This window comes from Macrotis lagotis, chromosome X (assembly GCF_037893015.1).
Source record: "Macrotis lagotis isolate mMagLag1 chromosome X, bilby.v1.9.chrom.fasta, whole genome shotgun sequence".
NCBI classification, from domain to species: domain Eukaryota; kingdom Metazoa; phylum Chordata; class Mammalia; order Peramelemorphia; family Peramelidae; genus Macrotis; species Macrotis lagotis.
Genome location: NC_133666.1, coordinates 529020612 through 529044749, shown reverse-complemented (window position 1 = coordinate 529044749; position 24138 = coordinate 529020612). Strand labels below are relative to the sequence as shown.

Genomic DNA, 24138 nt, shown 5'->3' with positions numbered 1-24138 from the left:
ATAAATTTATTTACAGTTACATTCTTTGGTTGCTCTGCCAGTGAATATTAAAAAAGGGCACTAGTTGAAAAAAGAAAACCCATTTAACTCCCCATCCCTTGAAAATTTGACTTTTCCTCATTTTAAAAAATAAAAAATCAATCAATAAATAAAGTTAAATCAGTATTTTTTAAATAGTGATCTTTTGGAAATGGTCCCTAGTCTTACATAGCTGGTTTTCTCCAAGGCTATGAAAGTAGTAGAGAAATGAAAATTCATTTCCAACTCATTGATCTTTATAGCAGCCTTACCAACTGCTCAACTAACATGCAGTGAAAGAAATATGTTTTCTATATGTTTCTCTGGAACTTTACAAAAAAAGCAATATCTGTGCCCAAATTATGCAAACATTGTTTTTAAATGGTGCAGGGAACTAAAGATAATTCTTTTTTCCTCTGTTTTCCCTCAGAGAAAACATGACATAGCACATAGGACAGTGAATTGGAAGTAGGGAGACAGGCATTATTCTTGAGGTTATACTATCTAATTGTTCTGGGACCTTAGGCAATTCATTTAACCTATTTCTCCCTGTGTCTAGAATAAAGTCATCACTACCTGCCACTACACCTCCCATAGCAAGGGAAAAGAATTAATTGAATAACGCAGCAACACCTGTCCTAAATTTCCCCTAGGAAGGTAATGCTATGTAACTAGAAGATATACTTCATTTTGTGGTGTTTAATTATTTGTTTTTTTAAAATTCATTTTTTTTGCAAGGCAATGGGTTTAAGTGACTTGCCCAAGTACACACAACTAAGTAAGTTTTAAGTGCCTGAGGCCAATTTTGAACTCAGGTCCTCCTAACTCTAGAACCAGTACTCTATCCACTGTGCCATCTACCTTCCCCTTTTTAAAACTTTTCTTAAAAATTTCAGAGATAAATAAAAAGGGTATGAGTTTTTATAAATACATTTCCATTTGGTCTCCTTGGTCTAATAGTTCTCCAGATGTATACATGTATAGAGAGTTGGGTTTTAAACAGATCAGTATTAGTCTTTGGGTAAAGGATTGAAAGACCAAAGAAACCTAGGATTATACCTGGTATTTTCATTCTGTATTGACTATATCCTTAAATATTTACTACAGGAATTCTGCAGAAACAATACTGGGTAGTTAGGTTTCAGATGAAATTCTCTACGATGAAAATTCCCTTAAATATTTTTGGTCTAGATTATTATTTCATTGGCCAGCTAGGCGGTACAGTGGATAGTGTACCGAGAGTTTAAATCCAATCACAGACACTTATTAGCTGTGTGACCTTCGGCAAGTCACTCAACCCTGTTTGCTTCTGTTTCCTCATCTGAAAATGAACTGGAGATGGAAATGGCAAATCTCTCCAGTCTCTTTACTAAGAATATTGCAATGGGATCACAAAGAGTCCAATATGACTGAAAAAAATGACTAAACAAATTATTTCATTGCTTATGTGCATTCCCTAATATGGAAACACTCTCCCTTGATGCTGAGCAGCAACTCATCTGTAACTTACAGGCTTAGAGACTTTCCTTGGGGAATTGAAAGGGTAAATAACTTGTCCATAGTCACATAGCTAGTGAGCGTGTTAGAGCAAGACTTGAAAGCAAGTTTCTTGACTCTGAGCCTAGCTTAAAAGAAAGGACTTCTTTGAAATTCTTCTTTATACGTTAAATAATTGTAAATTCTCTAGAAAGTCTCACATGGAAACTTACAAGTGTTGAGGACACCAGCAAAAACCCAGCATTGACCATACTGTACTGGATTTCCAGAGCTATGATATTCCAACAGGATGTCAACACTCCCTGTCCAGGAAGAAGGAGGCACTCCATAGGCATAGATATTGTCCCAGGAACCAACAATAACACCTTGATCATCTTTGGCATTGATCTACATTAAGGATAGAAGAGGAAGGAAGAAAACAGGTAGAGATTAGTATTTTACCAGGGATAAAATGTAAATATAGTGAACCTCAATATACTACTATCTTCTTAGATTCATCTATATGTCAGTGATCCTGAAATCCTGGGTACTGATGTACAAAAACTTTTCCTAGACCATCTTTTTCTTCCTTTGAAGTTCAAAGATATGCATATTTAATACTCAATTCAAAGCCTGGTGACTCTTACCCATATACCCTTACAAGATATTTTCCTTCCTAATAGCTATCATTTATATAGTCTCTCCCCAGTGTTCTTACATTATAAACTTAATAATTTTAATTAACTATATTATATAATAATTGTAAACTTAATAAAGGAAGCTACATGGCACAGAAAGGCCTAAATTCAAATGCAACCCCAGACAATTACTAGCTAAATGACCATTGTCAAGTCACCTAATCTCTCTCTATGTCAGCTTCCTCGTCGGTACACTGGGTTAAGAATACTAATATCAACTTCTTAGGATTGTGAGGACAAAAAGAAATAATACATGGTGCCCCCAAAGTGTTAGTGAAATTTTAAGGTTAAATTTCCCAAGACTTTTGGTACACCCTGTATTTGTAAGTGCTTTGCAAATTCTTAGCTAAAGAAAAAGAAACATACAAAACAAGGATTAACATTTTAACTGAGTGTCTTAAGAAAGAACCAGCTGGGCATAGTGAGGATTACATGCCTATAATCCTTACTACCGGGATGTCTGGGACTAGTGAATCCCTTTACCTCTGGGGTTCTGAGCTGCAGTGCCTACAGTATCTACAGTTAAGCCAATGGGCCATCCATACTAAAGCTGGCATCATTATGGGCAGTCAACAGACTGCCTAAGGAAGAGTGAACAAAACCAAGTTGAAATGGATCAAGTCAATGTATCTGTGCTAGTAAGTAGTGAGATTGGACCCATTAGTAGCCACTTCCTGCCTAGGTAAGATAGGGAAATCTAGTCTTAAAACAGCAGTAAAGGAGGAACTAAATGAATTTACCAAAAATCAAAAAAACAAAAAACCAAAGCAAAGAAAATGTTTTTTATTGTGTACTCTTGCAAACATGCTTTACATTCTAATACCTTATATATATATATATATATATATATCTTTCATTCTTTATCTTAAAAAATTAATAATATCATAGGTTTATATAGAGAAATTAAAATATTATTTAATCTGATATGCATATTATGAGTCATAGTGAAAACCTCTGGTCAGGGAGAACTGAGTTCAAAAATCTATCTTAAACACTTAGGAATTTAGATGACCCTGGACAAATACTTCTCTCTCTCTCTCAACCTCAATTTCCTCACCTTTTAAATGAGGATAATAATAGAACTTATCCCACAGGGTTGTACTTTGCATTTTTTAAATACTCCATAAATGTTAATTATTGCAATTATCATGCCATTTCCATGATTTCCTTCTATGTCACCTCATATAAACTTCTGATATTCTTATATGCTTCATATTTATTGCTTTTCAGGCTCCATTATATTACATTAATATAGGATCATCTATTTAGCTCTTCTCCAAATGTTGGGTATATAAAGTTATTTGCTTTTTTGCCATCACAAAATAGAGCAGCAATAAATATATTTATCTTATAGTTATGTACTTTCCCCCATTTTACTATATTTTGAGATTGGAATCCTAGCAACAGAATTACTGGCTTGAAAATTATGATCAGTTTTGTGCCAGATCTGAACTAAAACATTACCCTTCTTGCTAGTATGACTGCCTTCAGGCTCTCCCATCTTTAGATCACCTTTTACACAACTACCAGAATAATCTTCTTAATATATAGACTTGATCATGTCGTTCCTCTATTCAAGAACCCTGTGTGAGTACAGGATAAAATACAAGCAATTTAGCTTTACACTTAATATACTCCACAATATGGCACCAGTTTACCCAGTTGGACTTATTTCACATTTCTTCCCAGTACAAACTTTACTTCCCAGTCAAATTGGATGATTGATTTTTTTTTCATTAATGTTTTTGTGAATTCTCTTTTCTCCATACATGCATTCATTCAGGTTATGCTCCATAGTCAGTATATATTTCTTCTTCACCTTCACCTGTCCAAAGTCTTCTCTTCTTTCAAAGTTAGTTCCAGGTACCACCTCCTCTTCTTTCCTTATCACTCTACTTTAGAGAACTCTCAAGTACCTCATATTTTCTTAGATCACTTACAAGGGACTACACTTTGTTCTTGCAAAGTTCTTCCTTTGTCTCATATATGTTTGCCTAAATACCGTATCTTCCCTATTAGATGATAGGCTCCTTATAGGAAGCAACAGGCATTTTTCATTTTGTAGAAGATGTAAGTCCTCCTGACTCCAGGTCCAATACTCTCTATTCACCGAGCCACCTAATTGCCCTTAATTACCTTTGAACAAGTCACCTAGCTAAGTAGCCTAAAGACAGAAAAACTCATTTTCCTGAGTTCAAATCTGGCCTCTGACATTTTACTAGTGTGTGACCCCAGGCAAATCATTTAATGCATTTGCCTTAATTTCATCATCTGTAAAGTGAGCTGGAGAAAGAAATAGGAAAGCATTTTAGCATCTTTGCCAAGAAACCCCAAATGAAGTAAAAAAAATAGTCAAACATGACAATAACAGCAAATCACCTAAATGATCGAATTACTTTTATATTGGGAATAGTTATACTTATAGTATTTAATATATACATATATGTATGTGTATTTTTATGTTTTATATGTATGTGTTTATAAAATATGTATATATTTTATATATACACATATATATATATTTATATATAAATATATGTAACCTTTTTTTCTAAACTACTATGTAAAAAATATACTTATTTCCATGTCGTTGAATGTATAATTATAAGATACTATAAGAATCAATGGTTTACAATAAATTCATGACTTTGACATGGAAACAAAGGCACAGACTTTCATCAAAAATAACTTAGCCAAATGAAGATTAGGAGATTTCAATGACTAAGAAAAAAATTAATTACCTGTTTCAATGATCATATAAAACTCAAATATTTTGGTATAAGAGCTTCATGACAAAATTTTAACATTTTGCCCAAAAGAGATTATTTATTTGGGACAAATCTTGGTTTTAAAATATTAGTAAAGTAAAAGTCCATGGACCAAATGACTTCCCACTGAAGCTGACCAGCGTTGGCAATGAAATGTTCATGTTATACAACCTTTTCTACATATTTTTTCCAAGACAGAATACTTTTCAGTTGGTTAAAAAGCTAACAGTTCTTCTTACTGTATTTTCTTCCCTGTAACAAATGAGATCATGTATTTATAAGTATTTTCTACATAATTTAAGGGATCATTAGACCTAAATATTAACTGTAAATTCTTTAAATTATTATCATATGGAATTTTAATCAAATGTCATTTATATTTGCCATTTGAATCATAAAATTTTAGAGCCAGAAGGAATCATTAACAAAAACTAGTGATCTGTTTTAACCATTTAAAGTATCAAAATTCTAGCCTATTCCTACTCAATTTCATTAATGTAATTATTCAGTTGCTAGTCTATTTTGATAATTATAAATTAGACCAATAAAATATTTATTGAGTGACATGAATAATTATAAAATAAGGCTGTTGCCTTCAAAGATCTTGCAATCCAGTGAAGAGAAAAGGTGATAAATGAGAACAGCTAAATGAGGAATATAGACCATAAAGGTCAGTGGAGGTCAGTGGCCTCAGAGATACTGGGTAATCAAGGAAATCTTTACAGAGAAAGTAGGATTTGACTTAGCTCTTGGAGGATGGGAAGGATTTAGAAAGGTCAAAGAGGAAGGGAATATGTATATATATATATATATATATATATATGTATATATATATGTATGTATACGCATTATATACAAATATATACATATTTTGGTTTTAGGGGGCTGTTTTTTTGTCATGGTGGTGAATTCTTTAAGTTGGGTAAATGACATTAAAAAGGTGCAGGAAAATATAATATAGAGGACATTTGGAAGGTCACAAGTAGGTTTGTTTGGTTGGAATAGAAAAAGAAATCAAATATATTGAACTAAGAATAATTTTTTTCTCATCCAAGTTTATGGACCCCTTGAAATCTCTCCTCAGACCTTCAAAGTGGTTGTGGATCACAGTTTAAGAAACTTCATGATGCAGTGTTTATCAAGAATACTAGTAAGAAAAAGACTAGAAATCAGTCAATCAACAGACATTTATTCAGCTCCTACTATGCACCAGACCCAGTAGACACAAAGACAAAAGTGATAATCATTGCCCTAGGAGGATAAGAGGTAGATTTGTTTCATTGTAGGATCATAGGTACCTTTCTTTCTTGCTTGCTTTCTTTGTTTTTGTAAGGCAAACAGGGTTAAGTGGCTTGCCCAAGGCCACACAGCTAGGTAATTATTAAATGTCTGAGACCGGATTTGAACCCAGGTACTCCTGACTCCAGGGCTGGTACTTTATCCACTACGCCACCTAGCCGCCCCATCATGGCTATATTTAAAGTAAAACTAACCCTCTTTTTTTTTGGTGGGGGGACTGTTATTATAATGATAGTATAATATGACTTCCAATTTTACCTGAGTAGTCTCATAGGCTCTAAACATGAATGTCCTTCCCAAATGAGGCCATGGCATCTGGTCAAGGAAGAACTTCGTTTGATAGTCTAAGGTCCTCTGTACAAATGCTCTAAGTCACACATGAAGAATTTTCCAACTTATTCAATCTTAAGGGCATACTTTTTGAGTCTCTTTCATTTGTGAATGGCAATTGGCAATAGTTCTGATGCTAATTTTTCCTTTCTCTTGTCTTCATTACTTTCATCATTCTTAAAGTGGACAACCTTCCTTGAAGCTACATGGACTGCCACTTTTGAATATTATTATCCATTCTTAGCAAACTTAAGGAGATATTGCCCTGGGATCACATAAATGAAAGGATATGTAAAATATCAGGTGGAAAAACACCTAAGGCATTAGACTATTGTCAACTTATGTCATCTTTCAGAAGCTCTTAGGTTTGGGGCAAACTATCTCCTCCTGAAAGGTAAGATGAACTTAAAACAGTAGTGGTACTCCCCTAAGGTATCAGTTTTAATGAGCTTTCTCCACAGGGCCATCACAATTTTCCATTTAAACTCACCACAACTCTTCCATTTGAAACTGTTTATTCACTGCAAAACAATGGAAAGACTAGGCTACTATACTAATAATTTGAATAGGCCATAATAGTTGAGCATTTTGGGGGAAAAATTTTGATTTGGCCCATCTACAAAGGCCAAATTAAGTGAGTATTGCAACTCCATCCTTTTGAGAATCATCATAAAATGATTGAGTTGTAAAAAGATCATAATCATAATCTTTATGATCATCCCAGTAGCAGAATTTATTATGTAGCAATATGCATCTATTGTTAAGGTCAGAATGATAGGGCATATTTTGTAATATGGATTATATAAACAATATGTTGCTTGATACTCAAATGATTCACCTCCCTTATCATTCAGGAATATGAAAGTCCAAACCAGGTAAATCAACAAAAGCTGTGCTAATGATTGATTTTTTAAACAGATAGCCATTAATTAGCAGAACTTTTTTTATAGCAGCAAGCTGAACCCAATCAGTTGAAGCCATAGGGAAGAATATGAAAAAAAAAATCTCTTTCTACTACAGACCTTTTAATTATGTTAATGCTGGACTGTTCCCCTGTTGCTAGATAAATCACAACTCTCATTTAAAAGTATTTGGCTGGATTAGCTACTGTTTTCTAATTAGAAAATCGACTTCTAGAGAGCCCAGAGATTGAAAGTGATATGTCTTTCCTGACAGACCCAAAGGGTTAAGGTGATATCCACCTCCTTAACTAGGGAGGTCTGTTTAGGGAGAAAAGCTTCAAGGACATGCTATTCCTTCCTCTTTCAAATGCTAACTATCTGAATGACTTGTTAGGAAGGATTCAATGAGGCATGGCACTCTTGCTCTTGGGTCTGCCTTGGTAGGTTGTCAACTCTAGTCCCATCCAGATGAGATTCAGACTACATTGTAGGGTGGGCTTTCAAAGTAGAACTGATCTCTAGAGAGACCATGAAGTAAAACCAGCCTCTAACAATAACATCTTGAACTTACATAATGCTTTAAGTTTGGCAAAGACCTTTATGTATGTTATCTCATTCTAGCCTCTCAGTAGAATCTTAGCCAGATAATATAATCTCTCTTTGTCCTTCCCTTTTTGAAGCTTGTGTCATTCCTTGACTGTTCATTGTCATGTGAATTTAGTATTTGTTGTAGTTTTTCATATCTACAATTTTCAGATAAGCAATTCTACAACATAGAGACTGTATGAAGGTGATGGATTCACCTAGGAGTCAGAAAGACCTGGTTTCTAATCTTATCTCTGGCACCAGTGCTAAGCATCATGAGAAAATCACTAGAACTTTCAGGGTCTTAGGAAAGTCTCTAAAAATATATTATTATAGAACATATAGAATATCACTAGATAGATATTCAGAGAAAATATTAAATCAGGAATACTAAAAGGGCAATACTCTATTACATAAATCTAATAGAAATCTTTAGTCAGATACACATATACATGTAGCCAAGACTAGTAGGACTATATCCTTAGTTCATTTCATCTCTTTGAGGATGTTATTCTGGTATTTATATTAGGATCAATGTTTCTAAGCTCTTACTATATAGCTTAGAAATATAGTAATGCCATACATTGATATTTCATTATCAGATCAAATATTTCAATTAACAATAAGGATGATGTTAGTAATGATGATTGTAGCTGATACATATTTCCAAATGTTTTACATATATTATTTCACTTGATCCTTTTAAAATATGATTATGTCAGTAATATCTCATTAGATGCATTTCTGTTGCAATTCAATATAAATCAAGTGACTACTAGATGATAAATTTCTGGAGGGCAAGTTCGCATTTCATTTATCTTTGAGTCTCTCTTAACACAATGCTACACACAGCTAACAATGAAAGTATGTTGTCCAGATGAATAAATGACATGATATGACATGAACAGAAGTCCAATTGAAAGAAAAGTTACAATTATTAACATTTTTCATAAAGGGCATGAGATGAATGCAGACCTGGTGGTTTTCCTGGGTGGTAAACCTGCATACAAAGGCAAGGGGCAAACACCTGCTGTGATACAAATATCCCATACAATACAATAACCTATCCTTCCTTTTTCATAAGATATTAGAAAGAATGGTTATAATAAGAGAAAAAAATTTAAGGTATCCATGTAAGTAGGTAATTGACTCTGTCACTAACCATATCAGACTCCTTTTTGGATGATCATTTATCAAACTGTTAGGAAATAGTAATTAAAATGAAAGAAGAGATGGAAAGAGAGGAGAGACTGAAGTAACAGGAGAGAGAAGAGAAGAATTGAGACAGAATTAAAGGTAAATTGCATAAAGCTGTCATGCCACATTCTAAAGGGCAAAAAGTGTCCTGCTCTGTTTCTATCCACTAGCTGCAGGATGCCTGTCTCAGGAGATCAGAACAACAACCAACTTCACGGCAGGGAGGAAACACTGAAAATCATATTCCCATGCTTCAGAAATAGACTGTGATTACAAAATAGATGTAGTATTGAAACCTCATTCCAGGAAGCAATTCTAGAACATGGACACTGAAATTGACTGTGATTATTACATTCAAGAGATGGCTTGTAATAAATGTCCATGTTTCTACTAAAAATACAGGCAGTGAAACTATAAGAAATTTAACCTTTGTAATTGAGAAACCTGACTATTTAACCAGAGATGGAAGTATTGTTACTTTGCTGGCTTTTGCCACAAGAAAAAGCCTTTCTCTTTGGAGAAAGGGTTGCTTTGCCCTAATGTTGCTGGTATGCAACTATGTGAGGCAGATCTTTTCTTTTCTGGAAAAAGATCTACAACTCAACAAAATCAGAAAAAATTTAAAACCATCTACTCTGTGTAAAGCATTGTGCTTTATTGGGAATTCAAAGATGAAAAATATCATTGTTCTTGTTCTCAAAGCACTTATAATTAGTAATGGGATGAGGCAAATATGTAGATAAAATTTAATTTGAGTTAGAATGAAGGAAGGGTTTTAGAGATGTCCCATGGATGCATGAGGGGTCAGGGTGTCACCTTTAACTGAGAGGATCAGGGAAAGACAAATGGAGGAGGATTCACTAGAAAAATGAATGGACACAAAATAAATGAGGGAAGAAGGCATCTTGCTAAGAATGAAGTGTAATCATATGGTTATGTACTAGAGAACATAAAGCTTACAGTATAAAATTAAAAACAATTGTTAGCCTTATAAGTAATGCATTTTTAATTTAGGTAAAAGAGAATTACTGAAGAATTTTTGAACAGGAAAGCACCATAATCATACTTGTCTTTGCCTTTCTTTTTATTAATTGTATCCTTTAGAGTTCAGTGTACTTAAAAGACGTTTAGTGGCAGATCCAAGAGAAAATTGTACACCTTAACAACCACATGGTGAGATTATCAACTATGATGGATCATAGTTGGCATAGATGGATCATTGGCATAGATGGATCAACTCTCTCAGGAGTTCAGTAATCAAGTACAATCCTGAGACACCTAGTATGAAAAATTTCATCCACATTCAGAGAAAGAACTATGAAGTCTGAATGCAGAGCAAAGCAAAGCAAAAGATTACTATGTTCACTTGTTAAAACTTCTATTTTTAATTTCTTTCTCATGGTTTCTCCCCCTTAGTTCCAATTCCTATTTCATAGCATGACTAATATGGAAATATGTTAAATATGATCCTTCACATGCAACCTATATTGAATTGATCACTGCCATGGGGAAGGGTTAGGGAAGAGAGGATGATAGAAAAATGTAGAACTTAAAAGCTTGCATAAGGATGAATGTTGAAAAACTATCTTTGTATGTAGTGGGAAAAAATAAAATTTAGTGGATTGACTTGTGTACTTGCAAGACTACTCTGACAGGGGATATTTAGAGGATAGATTATGGAGAGGAAATATTGAAGGCAGGGAGACCAGTTCTAAGGCTATTACAAATTTTGGGCAAGAAGTGATAACTGACCTAGAAATATAAAAGTAGGAATAGAAAAGAAGATATAAATGAGAAATATTGAGGAGGTAGAATATTTAGCACTTGGTAACCACCTGAAAATGGAATGTGAGAGATAGAGTATCAAAGATAGCCAAGATTTCAATGTTAGGTGACTAAAAAGATAGAAATAAAAATGAAGAAATTAGGATGAAGTCTAGGTTATGAGGTTGATTATGAGTTCAGTTTTTGAACATGTCAGATCAGATTTGATTTGAAGTCTAGTTTGATTTGAAGTATAGTTATCCCTTTCATATCTCAACTTTCTCCCATTGCAACTTCTATATATTGTGGGTTAGCATGAAATTAAATGGAACTTTTTGTAAGTTTTACAGAAGCTGCAGGTGACACATGAAGTCAATAAATGATAAAGAAAAAGTTTAGAAAAGATAAAATCTGTTTTCTCATATACAATGTAAAGTATTGTATATGAGAAAACAGATTTTGTCTTTTAATAGTATACTAATTCAGTCTTTTCCACTGGTATGAAGGAAAACCAAAACATTTTACACAGATTTTCTAGATCATGAAGGATTGTGTCTCTGACCTCCCATATGGAAGGGATGACTATTCGGATGGATACTACCATCAAGAGCAAAGGGAAGAGGGGCAGCTAAGTGGTGTAGTAGATAGAGCACCGACCTTGGAGTTGGAGAACCTGAGTTCAAATCTGACCTCAGATACTTAATAATTATCTAGCCATGTGACCTTGGTCAAGTCACTTAACCCCATTGCCTTGCAAAAGAAAACCAAAGATCAAAGGGAAGGAAAAAAAGTGTTGGATTTGATTGAAGTCATGGGAATGAATGACATTGCAAACACAGAAAGCAGATAAATGGAAACTAGAGAAAGAGAAGCAGAGAGTTCTCACTCTCAAGAGGTGAAGAATAATTGAAGAGGGGCCATCATCAATTGCTATATGAAGGTCAAGGAATGTGAGAAGTGAGTACAGGTCATTAGATTTGTTATTTAGGAAGGCACTGATGGCCTTGGAGAGAACAATTTCAATGATGTGGTAGAGATGGAATCTAGAATTTAGGGAATTTAAAAGGAGGCAATAGAGCAGTTGGGTGACACAATAGATTGGTTGCTGAACCTGGAGGGAAGACCTGAATTCAAATGTAGCCTTAGATACTTTCTAGTTGTGTCACCCTGGGCAAGTCATTATACTCTGCCTTAGTTTTCTCATCTGCAAAATGAAAAACTAGAGAAGTAAATGGCAAATCATTTTGTACCTTTACCAAGAAAACCTCAGATGAAGTTACAAAGATTTGAACATGATTGAAAAATGACTGAACAAATGGCTCAAGAAAGTTGATTGATGTCTAGGCTTTATTTTTTTTTTCTCTAAAAATTATGAAGTTGAGTTAAAGAGGGTCTTAGGGATTAACTAGTAACTTTCAACTAGATAACTAACATTATATAATGATAATTTAATAATGCTAGTTAACTAGCTGAAAACTATTAGTACATATGATTATTAATACACATGACTATAAAATAATTAATTTTCAACTATCATAATTATCTTTCAAAAGGAATTGGAACAGTTGGATACAACTGAAACAACTGAACAAGAATAGTAGGTGAGCGACTAAAAACAGTGAAAGCAGAGTTAGACTACTTCTTCTAGGAATTAATTGGTGAAGAGTAGAAGAGAGAAAAACTTACAATAGTTTAATGAGCTAAAGGATTAAAAGAAGAATATTTTAGGACAGAGAAATTCCAAGCACATTTGTAGAAGAATGATAACTGATGAGACAGAGGACTTGTAAAAGGATAGGATTGAGGACCTACTTTATGAGGCTGACTTTGGCAAAGATGGAGGCCAACTTTGTTCTTTGCAATTGGATAAAAAGAGGAAGAAATGGCAGAAGATAGAGAAATGTTTTATGGTATGAAGGAAAGGAGGTGTGAAGGAGCTAACAATGGGTAACCTTGATCTTTGCTGCAAAGTCATTGTTGAGGTCATTTGCTGATAGTGAGTCAATGAAGATAGAACTGATTGGGAACACACATTCTAGGGAGAGTGGCAGAGAGTCAATTAGAGATTGACAAAAAGATGTTCATGTAGCATCAAGGACCAAACTAAGATTATATAATACAAATTTGTAGTAGACCTGGTCAGATTGTTTTAGTATACATCTCTAGCATGGCTTTGAATGGTTGTGACCCAGGGCTGGCAATATTAGCAAAGTAAAAGAAGGATAAGGGTAAAAAGCATTAAGATTGGAAGAATATGTAGCTGAATTTAAAAATGAAAAGGGATCCTATATGATTGAGAGTGTCCTTTTCTGGAAGAAGGTAAAAAAAAAGGTTGGGTTTCCCTGCCCCCCCCCAAAAAATCTGAGAGCAAAGTTAATGATCAAAGATTGTTATTAAGAATTTCTAAATACTTCCATTATTTAATTATATTTAAATATATCAGAGTTCTCAGCCTAAAAGTGAAACCCAATCTAAGTGAATCTTTCACCTTGCCTCCCAAAAATCTTCTATACAAGATCAGCCAGGGTCCTGAAGGTCTTCCTTTAAGCCAGGGGTATTATCCCTTTTTGTGTCATCATAAATTCTAATCAGAAAGTTTTTAAAAGGTAAAAAATAGAATATTTAGGATTATGACAAAACAATTATATATAAAGATATGTATATATTATCAAAATACTATTTTAAAAAATAAGATCACAGATTTCAGGCTAAGAATCCCTCAATCTTTTGAATATTCCTTGAGTAACAGTACAGAGTTTAATCTGTCAGTCTGTTAACTTTTACCTTTGCTTCATGAACAATCAACCTCATTTTTTGATTCAAGATCTCCAGTATGCTATAATTTGTGCTTTTTTTTTTGCCTACATAAAACTCCTTCTAGTGGGAATGCTGCTACTTATACTTTATAAGCTTTAACATTTAGATTAGATTAAAGATTTAGATTAAAGGGGTCAGACCCACAAAGTAGAAAATCACTTTTCTCCCAAAGGGACAAACTAAGAATTAGGATTTGTATTTTTTGACCTTTGCCTTTGCTACTATGGGACCTTGGGTTTGTTATATATATTAGACCTCGGAAATATAGTTTTCTTATCTACAAAACTATATACTTGTAAAATCATAATTTCTATCTTTCAGAATTGTTGAAGAGATTGTATGAGATAAGATTTTGCATACTGGTGACACTATATGAATTTTAGTTATTAATCTGTTTCTAAGCCCTTAAAATGCAGTCTTAAGAGGTAGTGGAAGATCATATCAGTCTAATACCATAGAAGCAATACATCTTTTGATACCAATGATCCCCCAAATGACACTCATATTGGGTCAATCTTTCCTTATCTCCCCCTTTGAAATGATGGCCCTCACTATCAGCAATAGTCTATTTGATTTAGTAGCCTGAACTCAGAAAATGTTAGGGAGCTAAGAAACATCTTTCACTAACTACTTAAAAATAAAAGTAAAGCCTTGAGCAAGGTCCCAGAAGGTTCTATTAGACAGGAGATTAATGTGGATTAATGATAGAATCATGGCTCAATATAAGCAAAAGATCAGGGTTAAAAATAAATGTGTGTATCTCAAGGGAAATAGAAACTTCTCAGTTAGCAGTGATATAAAATACTGGACTTTAAAAATATGTGATTCGTACCCATTTCCCTGCAAAATTATCTCATCAATGTCGCCTTATTTTGTAATAGTATATAAATGTCAGAGAAAAGGCCAAGGAGTATATTTAAATTGAGGACTTTCATGAAAAAATAAACATGAAATAAGAGTCATATTTTCCCCTAATTAATAGCAAAATAAACCAATCTTAAACAGGAAAGAACCTTCTCCCTTTCATGAGCTGTCCTTTTGGGTTTACCACATGGGAAAAAGGCTAGAATCACAGATTCTTAATACTGAATGAGACCTAAGAGATTAATTAAAATTTCAACTCCCTCATTTTACAAATGAGAAAAATAAGTCCTGTTCAAGGTTATATAGTTAGCCAGTGGCACTGTCAGAATCAGAACCCTTGTCCCTGGCCTCCTAGCTTTCAAGAGGTAGCCAGGAGGGAGAGTGGATACCTGACTTTAGATACTAACTGTGAGAAACTGGGTAAGACACCAATTCTCTATGCCTCAATTTCCTCAAACTACAAAATGGTGATAATAATGGCACCCATCTTAGAAAATTGTCATGATATATGTGCCTGACATATAATTTGTTTGTTCTTTATTCTCAAAAAACACCAATGATATCACAAGGGTGATGTCATGAGTTCTTCCTAGACTGGATTTAAATGAAGCAGAATTGTGCAAAGTCATCAATCTCACTGTCTCCTCCAGAGCCATCAATATACAGTGGCAAGACAAAAGTTAAGATGACTGGCCCAGGATGCAGTAGGTTACCTTAGCCTTTTAAAATTAAGGTCTTCCCTAGGTCTGTTTGTTTTCTTCTTCCTTTACTTCTGAGTTAGTCAATAATAATGCCAACATTTGTGCATTGGATTCTCCCGCTTTCTTGTCTTTCACTCCAATCCATTATCAACTGATTAAAAATATTAGAACTTATTCCAGAATTGACTTTAGATAAAAATTATGAGGGGGAAAATTTATATTTGATGCCCTTTGCCATCGATATTAGAATTGTCTCTTCATTTCTCAACTCTTCATTCATACAGCTTCTATTCAGAGCATTACCTTCAACTTTTATCCAATCAATCAATTAATCCATTTGAAATCTAGTTCTTGCTTGTGGGATATGCCCAAGATATTCAGTAGGTATTTGGTGATGAAGAATTGAATCTAAGGAGATGAAGGCTGGTTCATTACATTTGGGAATTTATGAAGAACTGAACATTGAATCTATGGGAACTGATAAGATCATTAAAAGATTGCAATAGTGAGAGAAAGGAAAGCAAAAGACAAAGTTTTGCATAAAACTATGCAAAAGAGATGAAATATAATGGGCAGTCTAGCAAAAGAGATTGAAAATAAAATGTGAGACCACTAGGAGGAGAACCAAGAAATAGAAAAGCATCAAGAAGAGAGAGTATTCAAGAAGATGGGTAGTCAGCAGTGTAAAGAGATCATAAACGATGAGTATTGAAGGGAAGCCATTGTAATCCACAATTAAGAAAATCATCACTAGATTTGGAAGCAATATTTTCACTTCAATAATGAGATTGGGAACCAAACTGCAAGGGGCAGAACAGTGAATAGAATGTGAAGAGGTACATACAATGGAGACAGACAGCTCCTTCTAAAAGTATGTCATTGAAAAGGAAAAGGGGATGGGAAAAGCATCTGTAGAGACTGCCAGGGCAAATGAAGGTTAAAAAAAGAAAGGGACATTGAAGCTTGAAAAGTCAGTATCTAAAGAGAAATTAAATATTAGAAAAGCAGAGGGAATGATAGAAGGGGAAAAAGTTCCTTTCCAAAATGGATTCTTCCATATTTCTCTCCACCTACTCTATGGACTTCTGATTTAAATATGCATTATATGTATAAATATTCATTTATATAATGTAGATATACAAATGTTCATATATATGAACACATGGTTATGTATAGATATATCTATATATCTACATTTCTCTTTTTTTATACACACATTTACATATACTCTTTCAGAACCAGGGTCACCCTGGCTTCTTAGGCAACATTTTCTAATTAGATCAATTAATTCTACTAATGTATAAATGAGCAAAGACTATAGGACTCTCCTCATAATTCTTCCTCTGGTTCCCTAGAACATTTTTAGTATAATTTATAATAGGACAAGAAACTTATGGAGATATATATTCCTATATAAATAATCAGATGAAGCTCGTATGGAATTTTTCCACCATCAATGAAATTTTCAACTTAATCAAACAAGCATTTATTGAGTATCCACTCTATGCCAAATACTATGCTGTGTTGAGTATGTGACATTTAATTTTTATTTATTTTGTTGTTTTTGTTTGGTCATTTCTAATCATGTCTAACTCTTCCTGATCCCTTTTGGGATTTTCTAGGCAGAAATACTGGAGTGATTTGCTATTTCCTTCCCTAGTTTATTTTACAGATGAGAAACTGAGGCAAACTGAGTTAAAGGATTTATCCAGGTCATATAGTTAGTAAGTATTAGAGGCTGGAATTGAACTCAGATCTACTTGATCTAGGCCAGGCACTCTCTGATATCTAGCTGCCTAATATTTATTTTGTTATTTATTTATTAATTAACATTTATTTAAAAAGTAATATTCTAAAATTATTACCTCAAATGACTTACCTCCCTTAAAATATTGCCAGTGTCTATTAGGTTATTTTTAAGGTTCCTTATAGTTTTAAGTTTATTTGAATTTTTTGATAAAATTGATAGCATCTTATCAATACTAGTGGTGGTGGTGGGGAACTTTGGGTTCCATCAATGACATTCAAAAAATATTAAGGTGCCATGATAATGACAGAAATAGTAACTAGTGATGAGAAATTTTCCTGTCTCATAGCTAATCCTAGGATAACTATTTTTGAAACAGGAAGGAAGGGGTGGGGACCCATATAAAACTAATAACTAATAGCCTTCTCTTTCCTCTACACAAGGATTCACCTTGTTAAAACATAGCATGTCAGGACATGCTATGCCTTTGTACTTAAGAACTCTTTGCAAATGAGCAGAATCAAGAGAACATTGTACACGTTAACAAAACATTGTGAGAAGATAAACTATGATGGATGCAATTCCTCTCAGCAGTTCAGAGATCATGGATGACCCTGAGAGACCTGCCATGGACTATGCCATCCACATCCAAAAAAAGCTAGGAGTCTGAATGCAAAGCAAAGCATACTGTGTTCACTTTCATAAAACTTCTTTTATATTTTTCCTTTCTTTCTTCTGATTTTTTCCTTCCCCCTTAGTTCTGATTCCTCTTTCATAACATGACTAATAAGTAAATAGGTTAAACACGAATGTACATGTACAATTTTTACCAGACTGTTCATAGTTATGGGGAGGGGGGAAGGGAAAGCAGGGTAGTAGGAAAAATGTGGAACTGATAAATTTGCAAATATATTAATGTTGAAAAACTACCAATGCATATAATCAGAAAAATAAAATAAAATTTCAATTAAAAAAAAGAATTTTTTTACCCACATCTGGTTCCTTTGCAGTAATTTAAGGTTAGTAACTTTGCTTCATTACTGCCATATGAATGAGATTAATTTTCAGATGGCATAAAATATTCAACTTTGTGATGAGTCAGAAATGAAAAGAAAGTAACAGCAGACAAGTACTTGGATTTAAAGAGGTGAGTGGTAACAATTTGTCTAGAACATTTAAAAACAAACCTCCTTTCTTTAGTAACAGTTCCTTCTTAACAGTTCCAGAAACCTAAATAAAAATTGGTTTGTAAAGGTCTGTAGTATCTCGAACCCAATCCCTAGGTATATATATTCTGGTCTTGTCTTTCTGCAATCTAGCAAAAATGTTTCAGCTCTGAGATGCTCTTTCTCTTCTTGGAAAGTACACTTGCCTCAAGCAATCAAGTCTATAAACTATTCCACTTTCACAATTCAGTGAAGCTACAGGACTCAGTAAAGGGATCCAGAGGAAATATTGAATTTAGAGTACTACAGAATGAAAAAGGAAAACCACAAGGAAAAATTCCAAATGTTTTGAAGAGAAGTCAAATATCTAAGGCATCTTGACCAACTATGAAAAGAAAACCAAATGTGGCCCTTCCTTTGACCAAGAGGAACTTAAGCATGATGGATTTATTGACCACCAAGGAGCACATCTTATTTATGATGATATTTTGGTAAAAGCAAAATATTTGCATCAACATTCCAAGGATCTGATACTCCTTCCATGTGGGTATTCTCCTCTCCAACAGACAACTGCTCCTCCATGTTTATTAGGAAGTCTTTGTGAATAACTGAGACCAAGAAGAAAAATTCTTCAGTTGCTGGCCACACTTCTGGCTAAGAAATTTACTAAACCTAGAAGCTTGATCTGAAGAGATTAAATATACAGTTCTCCTATTAGTTAGTAAATAGATTTTCGAAAATTGCCTGTCTCATAGATTAAATGATTTCCTCAGGGTTCCCCAGGTAGGCCATATCAGGGGATAAGACTACAATTAACCATATAGGTCATATAAGGATAGACATTATCTGCATCCAGAGATATAATTTACAAATAGAAATGTGTATAGAATATTATATATATTTTAATATGTATGTACACACATTTTTATATGTATGGGCACAGTATGCATATACTTTGCATGTATATTTTTGTGTATATATGTCTATATGCTCATGTATATTCATGTAATAGCTATCTCTAGGGTGGAAGGAGGGAAAAAGGAAAAAAGGAAATTTATATAATAATTTTTATTATTATTTAAAAGGAATAACGAACTATACACTATAATCTGCATTTTCATGTGCAATCATCTTTTAAAAAATCAAATCACTATGAATTGTTTGTTTTATTCCATAAATTAAAAAATAAAATAAATTTAAACTTAGGTATTCCTGTTTTATTTTTTGTTTTTTTAATTTTCAGGGCCTACCACACAAAGGCAATATGAAGAAGTGGACTGATTTTGGAGAATATGGCTTGTCCCAGGAACTACCAGTTCCATTCACTGCTAGATAGAAATCCATGAACTGAATTTGATGAACATTAAATTCCCCAGTCTGGAATTTAATTGACATTGTGTGATTAATACAAATGTATAGTTTATATTAGGATTATTTCCTTGGTCTAAGACTCAGAGCTTCAGTTTGGCTAAGTGTCTCTGCATGTAGTATTAGGATCAATTGATGTTTGCTTCCCAATTGCACAAGCTTGTTTAAGATAGTAATTTTTAAATTAATAAAAAAATTCACAGTGTCTATGAGTAAATTTCATTAGCTAAAGAAAATCATATTAAGAAAGCTTGAGGAAAACTCAATTTGTCATCATGCACTCCTACTTACTAGTAGCCTGATAAATTGATCTCTGGTCTTAGAGTCAGGAAGAACTTGGTTCAAATCCTTAGATATTTACTAAATATGTGATTGGGGGCAAGTCACTTAACCTCTACCTTACCTTCATCAAATATTAAATGGGGATAATAATGGTACCTATCCCACATAGTAAGCTATATTGCTACAGAATATATTTCCTGACATTCCATTCCTTTCCCATTTTTTGCTAAGCCTCAAATCACTTTGCCAGAATTCTTATTTCTTCATTTAAACACCTTATGAATTACACATCCTTCATGAATTTTTCCTTGACTAACCTAGGGAGCAGAACTAAAACTCTCCTGTCCTTTATTTATCTTCCACCTGGATATAATATAAATATTTAACTTCTCTTTTACCTGACTTTAAAAAAAATGTATTTATCTTGTATTCAATCCTGATTTCTGTGTTCTCTTCATGTGAGGACACATAATTACTACCTGTCTTAGAATGAAAACCTTTAGAATGTAAGAATGATTGCTAATGAACTCCTTCTGAACAGAGCTCAGTATGGCACTCAACAAATGTTTTGAAAATTGATTATTAAACAACCTATGCTTATATTCCTAAAAATAACTTCCGAGTTTAACCTTCCTGAAAAAAATGAAGGTACCTGAACAACTGAAAATAGAGATGGAAAATAGGATTGAGGGGAACAGAGGAAGAGACTTGGGATTTCCTCTACTTCAGGATAGATTGGGAGGAGAGTATGATATAATATCACACAAGTTTACTTAAGTCAAGATAGAAATGTCCTCCCTATCTTTTAAGAAGCAAATTTATTCTTATTTATTAATTCATTATTAATTCCTATAGGCTGGTAATCTGATGACTCCAATACACAGCACTCTCCCATCTCTTGGTTCTGTTGAAGATATATCTGAAGCACACACATAATTTGTAAAATTCAAATGGGGAACTCCTGGTGTGGAAACTCATTTTGTATATAGATATACCCTCATATAATTGTAGGGAGTTGTTTGGGGATATTGAGAAACTTATGGTCACAAATATTATATGTGTCAGACAGAGAACCTGAATCCATTCTTCCTGATTTCAAATCTCTTCTATGCAATATATCATTTGATGACATTCTCCCACACAAATAGCACCTTATTTTACATTGTTTAATTTGTTAATTGTTTAATGCACAGATATCTTATTCTACAACTAGATTAGAAGAGTCTGTTCAAAGAGATGAGTTCTCATAATTCTTCTGTATCTGTTAGGTTGCCAATGGATAGAGTGCTGAACTCGGAATCAGAAAGGCCTGAGTTCAAATCCTGATTCAGATACTTAGTCTGTGTGAACCTGGGAAAATAACTTGACCTCTCTCAGCTCAGTTGCTTCATTTGTAAAATGGGGATAAAAATAACACCTATCTCATAGAAGTATTGTGAGGATCAAGTGTGTTTTGTAAACTTTAAAGTGCTATGCAAATGCTATTACTATTATTAATCATCCGCATATCTTTCACAATACAGCACATTGATTGATTATAGCCTTTGTTTAAGGCATTGGCATGATTGTTTTTAAGAATCACTTGTTCAGGTTATTTAAGCATCATCTTTATTAAATCATCTGAAATATAAGGATTATGAAATAGTCAAGAAGAGATCCCTTTTTCAACTCATTATTCAAAAAATCCCAAGAGGTAGCCATCATTGGAACATATACCAAAAGTTTAACCAGAAGTTCTCAATCATTTCAATAGTTCTTAATTAAGTGGCAATGCTACATCAGGTCAAAGAAATCATATCCAATACACTATAATCACTGATATTTATTGCCTACCATTGCAGATGCAACACGACTGATTTTCACTGGGTTTCCCCTTCCAGAGAGATCCATTTGTGCTTTGTCCATTACATAAAGGCAAGCATCCAGGATACCATCTTCAAACTATGCAGTAAAGAAGAAAAAAAAATGTAAACTGCTTAATATCCACTCAGCAGAGCAAATGTTCCTTGCCTAAAAATAGATAAAGCAAAACTGTATTTTAGTCCAATGTTTAGAAATCTAGAATTTGTATATATATATATATATATATATATATATATATATACATATATATGCATACACAGATACACACATATTAATCATCTGCATTTAGTGAGAAATGTTCTGATGAAAGGGAGGAAAATATTCTCATTTTTAACAGTTTTAGGGACCTGAATATGAAAGGTGATAATGATATTTTAAAAAATAAATAGTATATTCAATCCCAGAAATATTTATTAAGTACCTAATCTGTGCAAGGTAGAAGTACACTTACCTTTTCAGGGACATTTTACATTGACAATGATGTTGACACTCACATTGTTAAAGTTAGCTCAGTATTTGGGAGGGTCCGAAAGAAAATATGGGAAAGAGGAGATATTTGACTGCCAAACTGAAGATCTGTAGAGCCATGGTGCTGACCTCATTGCTATATGCCTGTGAAACCTGGACAGTCTACCAGTGCCGTGTCAGGAAACTGAATAACTTCCATTTAAATTGTCTTAGGAAGATTCTGAAGATCACCTGGCATGAAGGAGATACTAGATACTGAGGTTCTTTCTTGAGCTAAACTGCCCAGCATTCCAACATTACTAGAGAAAATGCAACAATGGTGGACTGGACATGTTGTTAGAATGCCAGACATATGCTTATCAAAAAGACTATTTTGTGGAGAACTCACACAGGGCAAGCACTCACAAGGAGGTCAGAATGGGCACTATAAATGTCGCTCTCTTAAGAACTTTGGAATTGATTGTGCAGCATGGGAAACACTGGCACAGGACTGCCCAGCATGGAGTGCTCTTGTTAGTGAGGGGGCTGTGTGCTCTATTAGGAAGGCAGAATGGAGGCAGTTCAAAGAAAACATGAGATGCCCAAGTTTAGTAAATACCACCAAGTTTAGTAAATACCACCCCTGTTATTTACCTGGACAATTTGTGCCCCACCTGTGATAGAGCATTCCGAACTTGTATTGGCTGAATCACATTCAGTTGGACACAATATAACTTGTCTCTATCATAATGAAGTCATTTTGGTCTTCTTCAATAAGGAAGGACAAGAGCCATGTGCAAAGTACTATATAAACCTAATATACCCCCCCAAATAATAACATAATAATGGGGCAGCCAGGTGACACAGTGGATAGAGACGAGCCTTGAAGTCAGGAGGACCTGAGTTCAAATTCAGCCTCAGATACTTAAAAATTTACTAGCTGTGTGACCTTGGGCAAGGCACTTAAACCCATTGCCTTAAATAAATTAAAATTTAAAAAAAATAGCATACTAAAGCACAACTATTAAGATAGCTACAAACATCTGAAAAGACTTGCATGAACTGATACAAGGTGAAACAAACAGAATCAGGAAATCAATATACATAGTATTAGTGACATATATGATGATCAACTGCAAAAAACTCAACTCTTCTCAGAAACTCAAAGATTCAATGTAAGTACAAAGGACTCCAGAAGGAAAATGCTATCCATATCTAGATAAAGAACTGATAGAGTCTGAATGCAGATCCAAACACTTTTTTCAATTACTTTATTCTTACTTATGATTATTTTTTCCTTTTGATCTGTTTTTTCTTCCACACTTGAGATTAATATGAAAATATGTTTTACATGATAGCATATATATAAACTCTACCAAACTGCTACTATATTTGGGGGAGGAAGAAAAATTTGAAACTCTAAATCTTGTCAAAATGAACGAAATTTTTCATTGTAATTGGGAAAGCATAAAATGCTATTTAAAAAGATGACAAAAGTGGCCATTTGTTGAATGAACATGAAATTTAAGTCTTTGTGAAAATGGTCTCTTCTTTTCAGAGAATTCTACGAGCATGTCTGCTAGAATGCCCGAGGCTTTATTAAAGTTTCTAAACCTCAAAAACAGCATGAGTCACCGTGAGTTTTAAAAAATAAATTGACTTAGGTATACCACTCTGAAGACTTTCTGGCTTATTTAGATTATTTTTTGGGGTTTTGTTTTTTTGGAGAGGCAATGAGGTTAAGTGACTTGCCCAAGGTCACACAGCTAGGTAATTTTTAAGTATCTGAGGCTGGTTTTGAATTTCTGACTCCAGGGTCCTCCTGATTCCAGGGTTAGTGCTCTAT

At 33.9% G+C, this 24138-nt stretch overlaps 1 protein-coding gene across 1 annotated transcript in view; it reads right to left on the bottom strand.

Annotated features, from left to right (window-relative positions):
• F13A1 (coagulation factor XIII A chain) overlaps positions 1–24138 on the bottom strand; it is a 265734-nt gene that overhangs the window by 66349 nt on the left and 175247 nt on the right. Inside the window, exons 6-7 of the mRNA XM_074202109.1 lie at positions 21816–21923; positions 1728–1902 (exon numbers count right to left, since the gene is read on the bottom strand). Coding sequence (XP_074058210.1) covers positions 1728–1902; positions 21816–21923 — 283 coding nt within the window. The remainder of the gene's footprint in view (positions 1–1727; positions 1903–21815; positions 21924–24138) is intronic.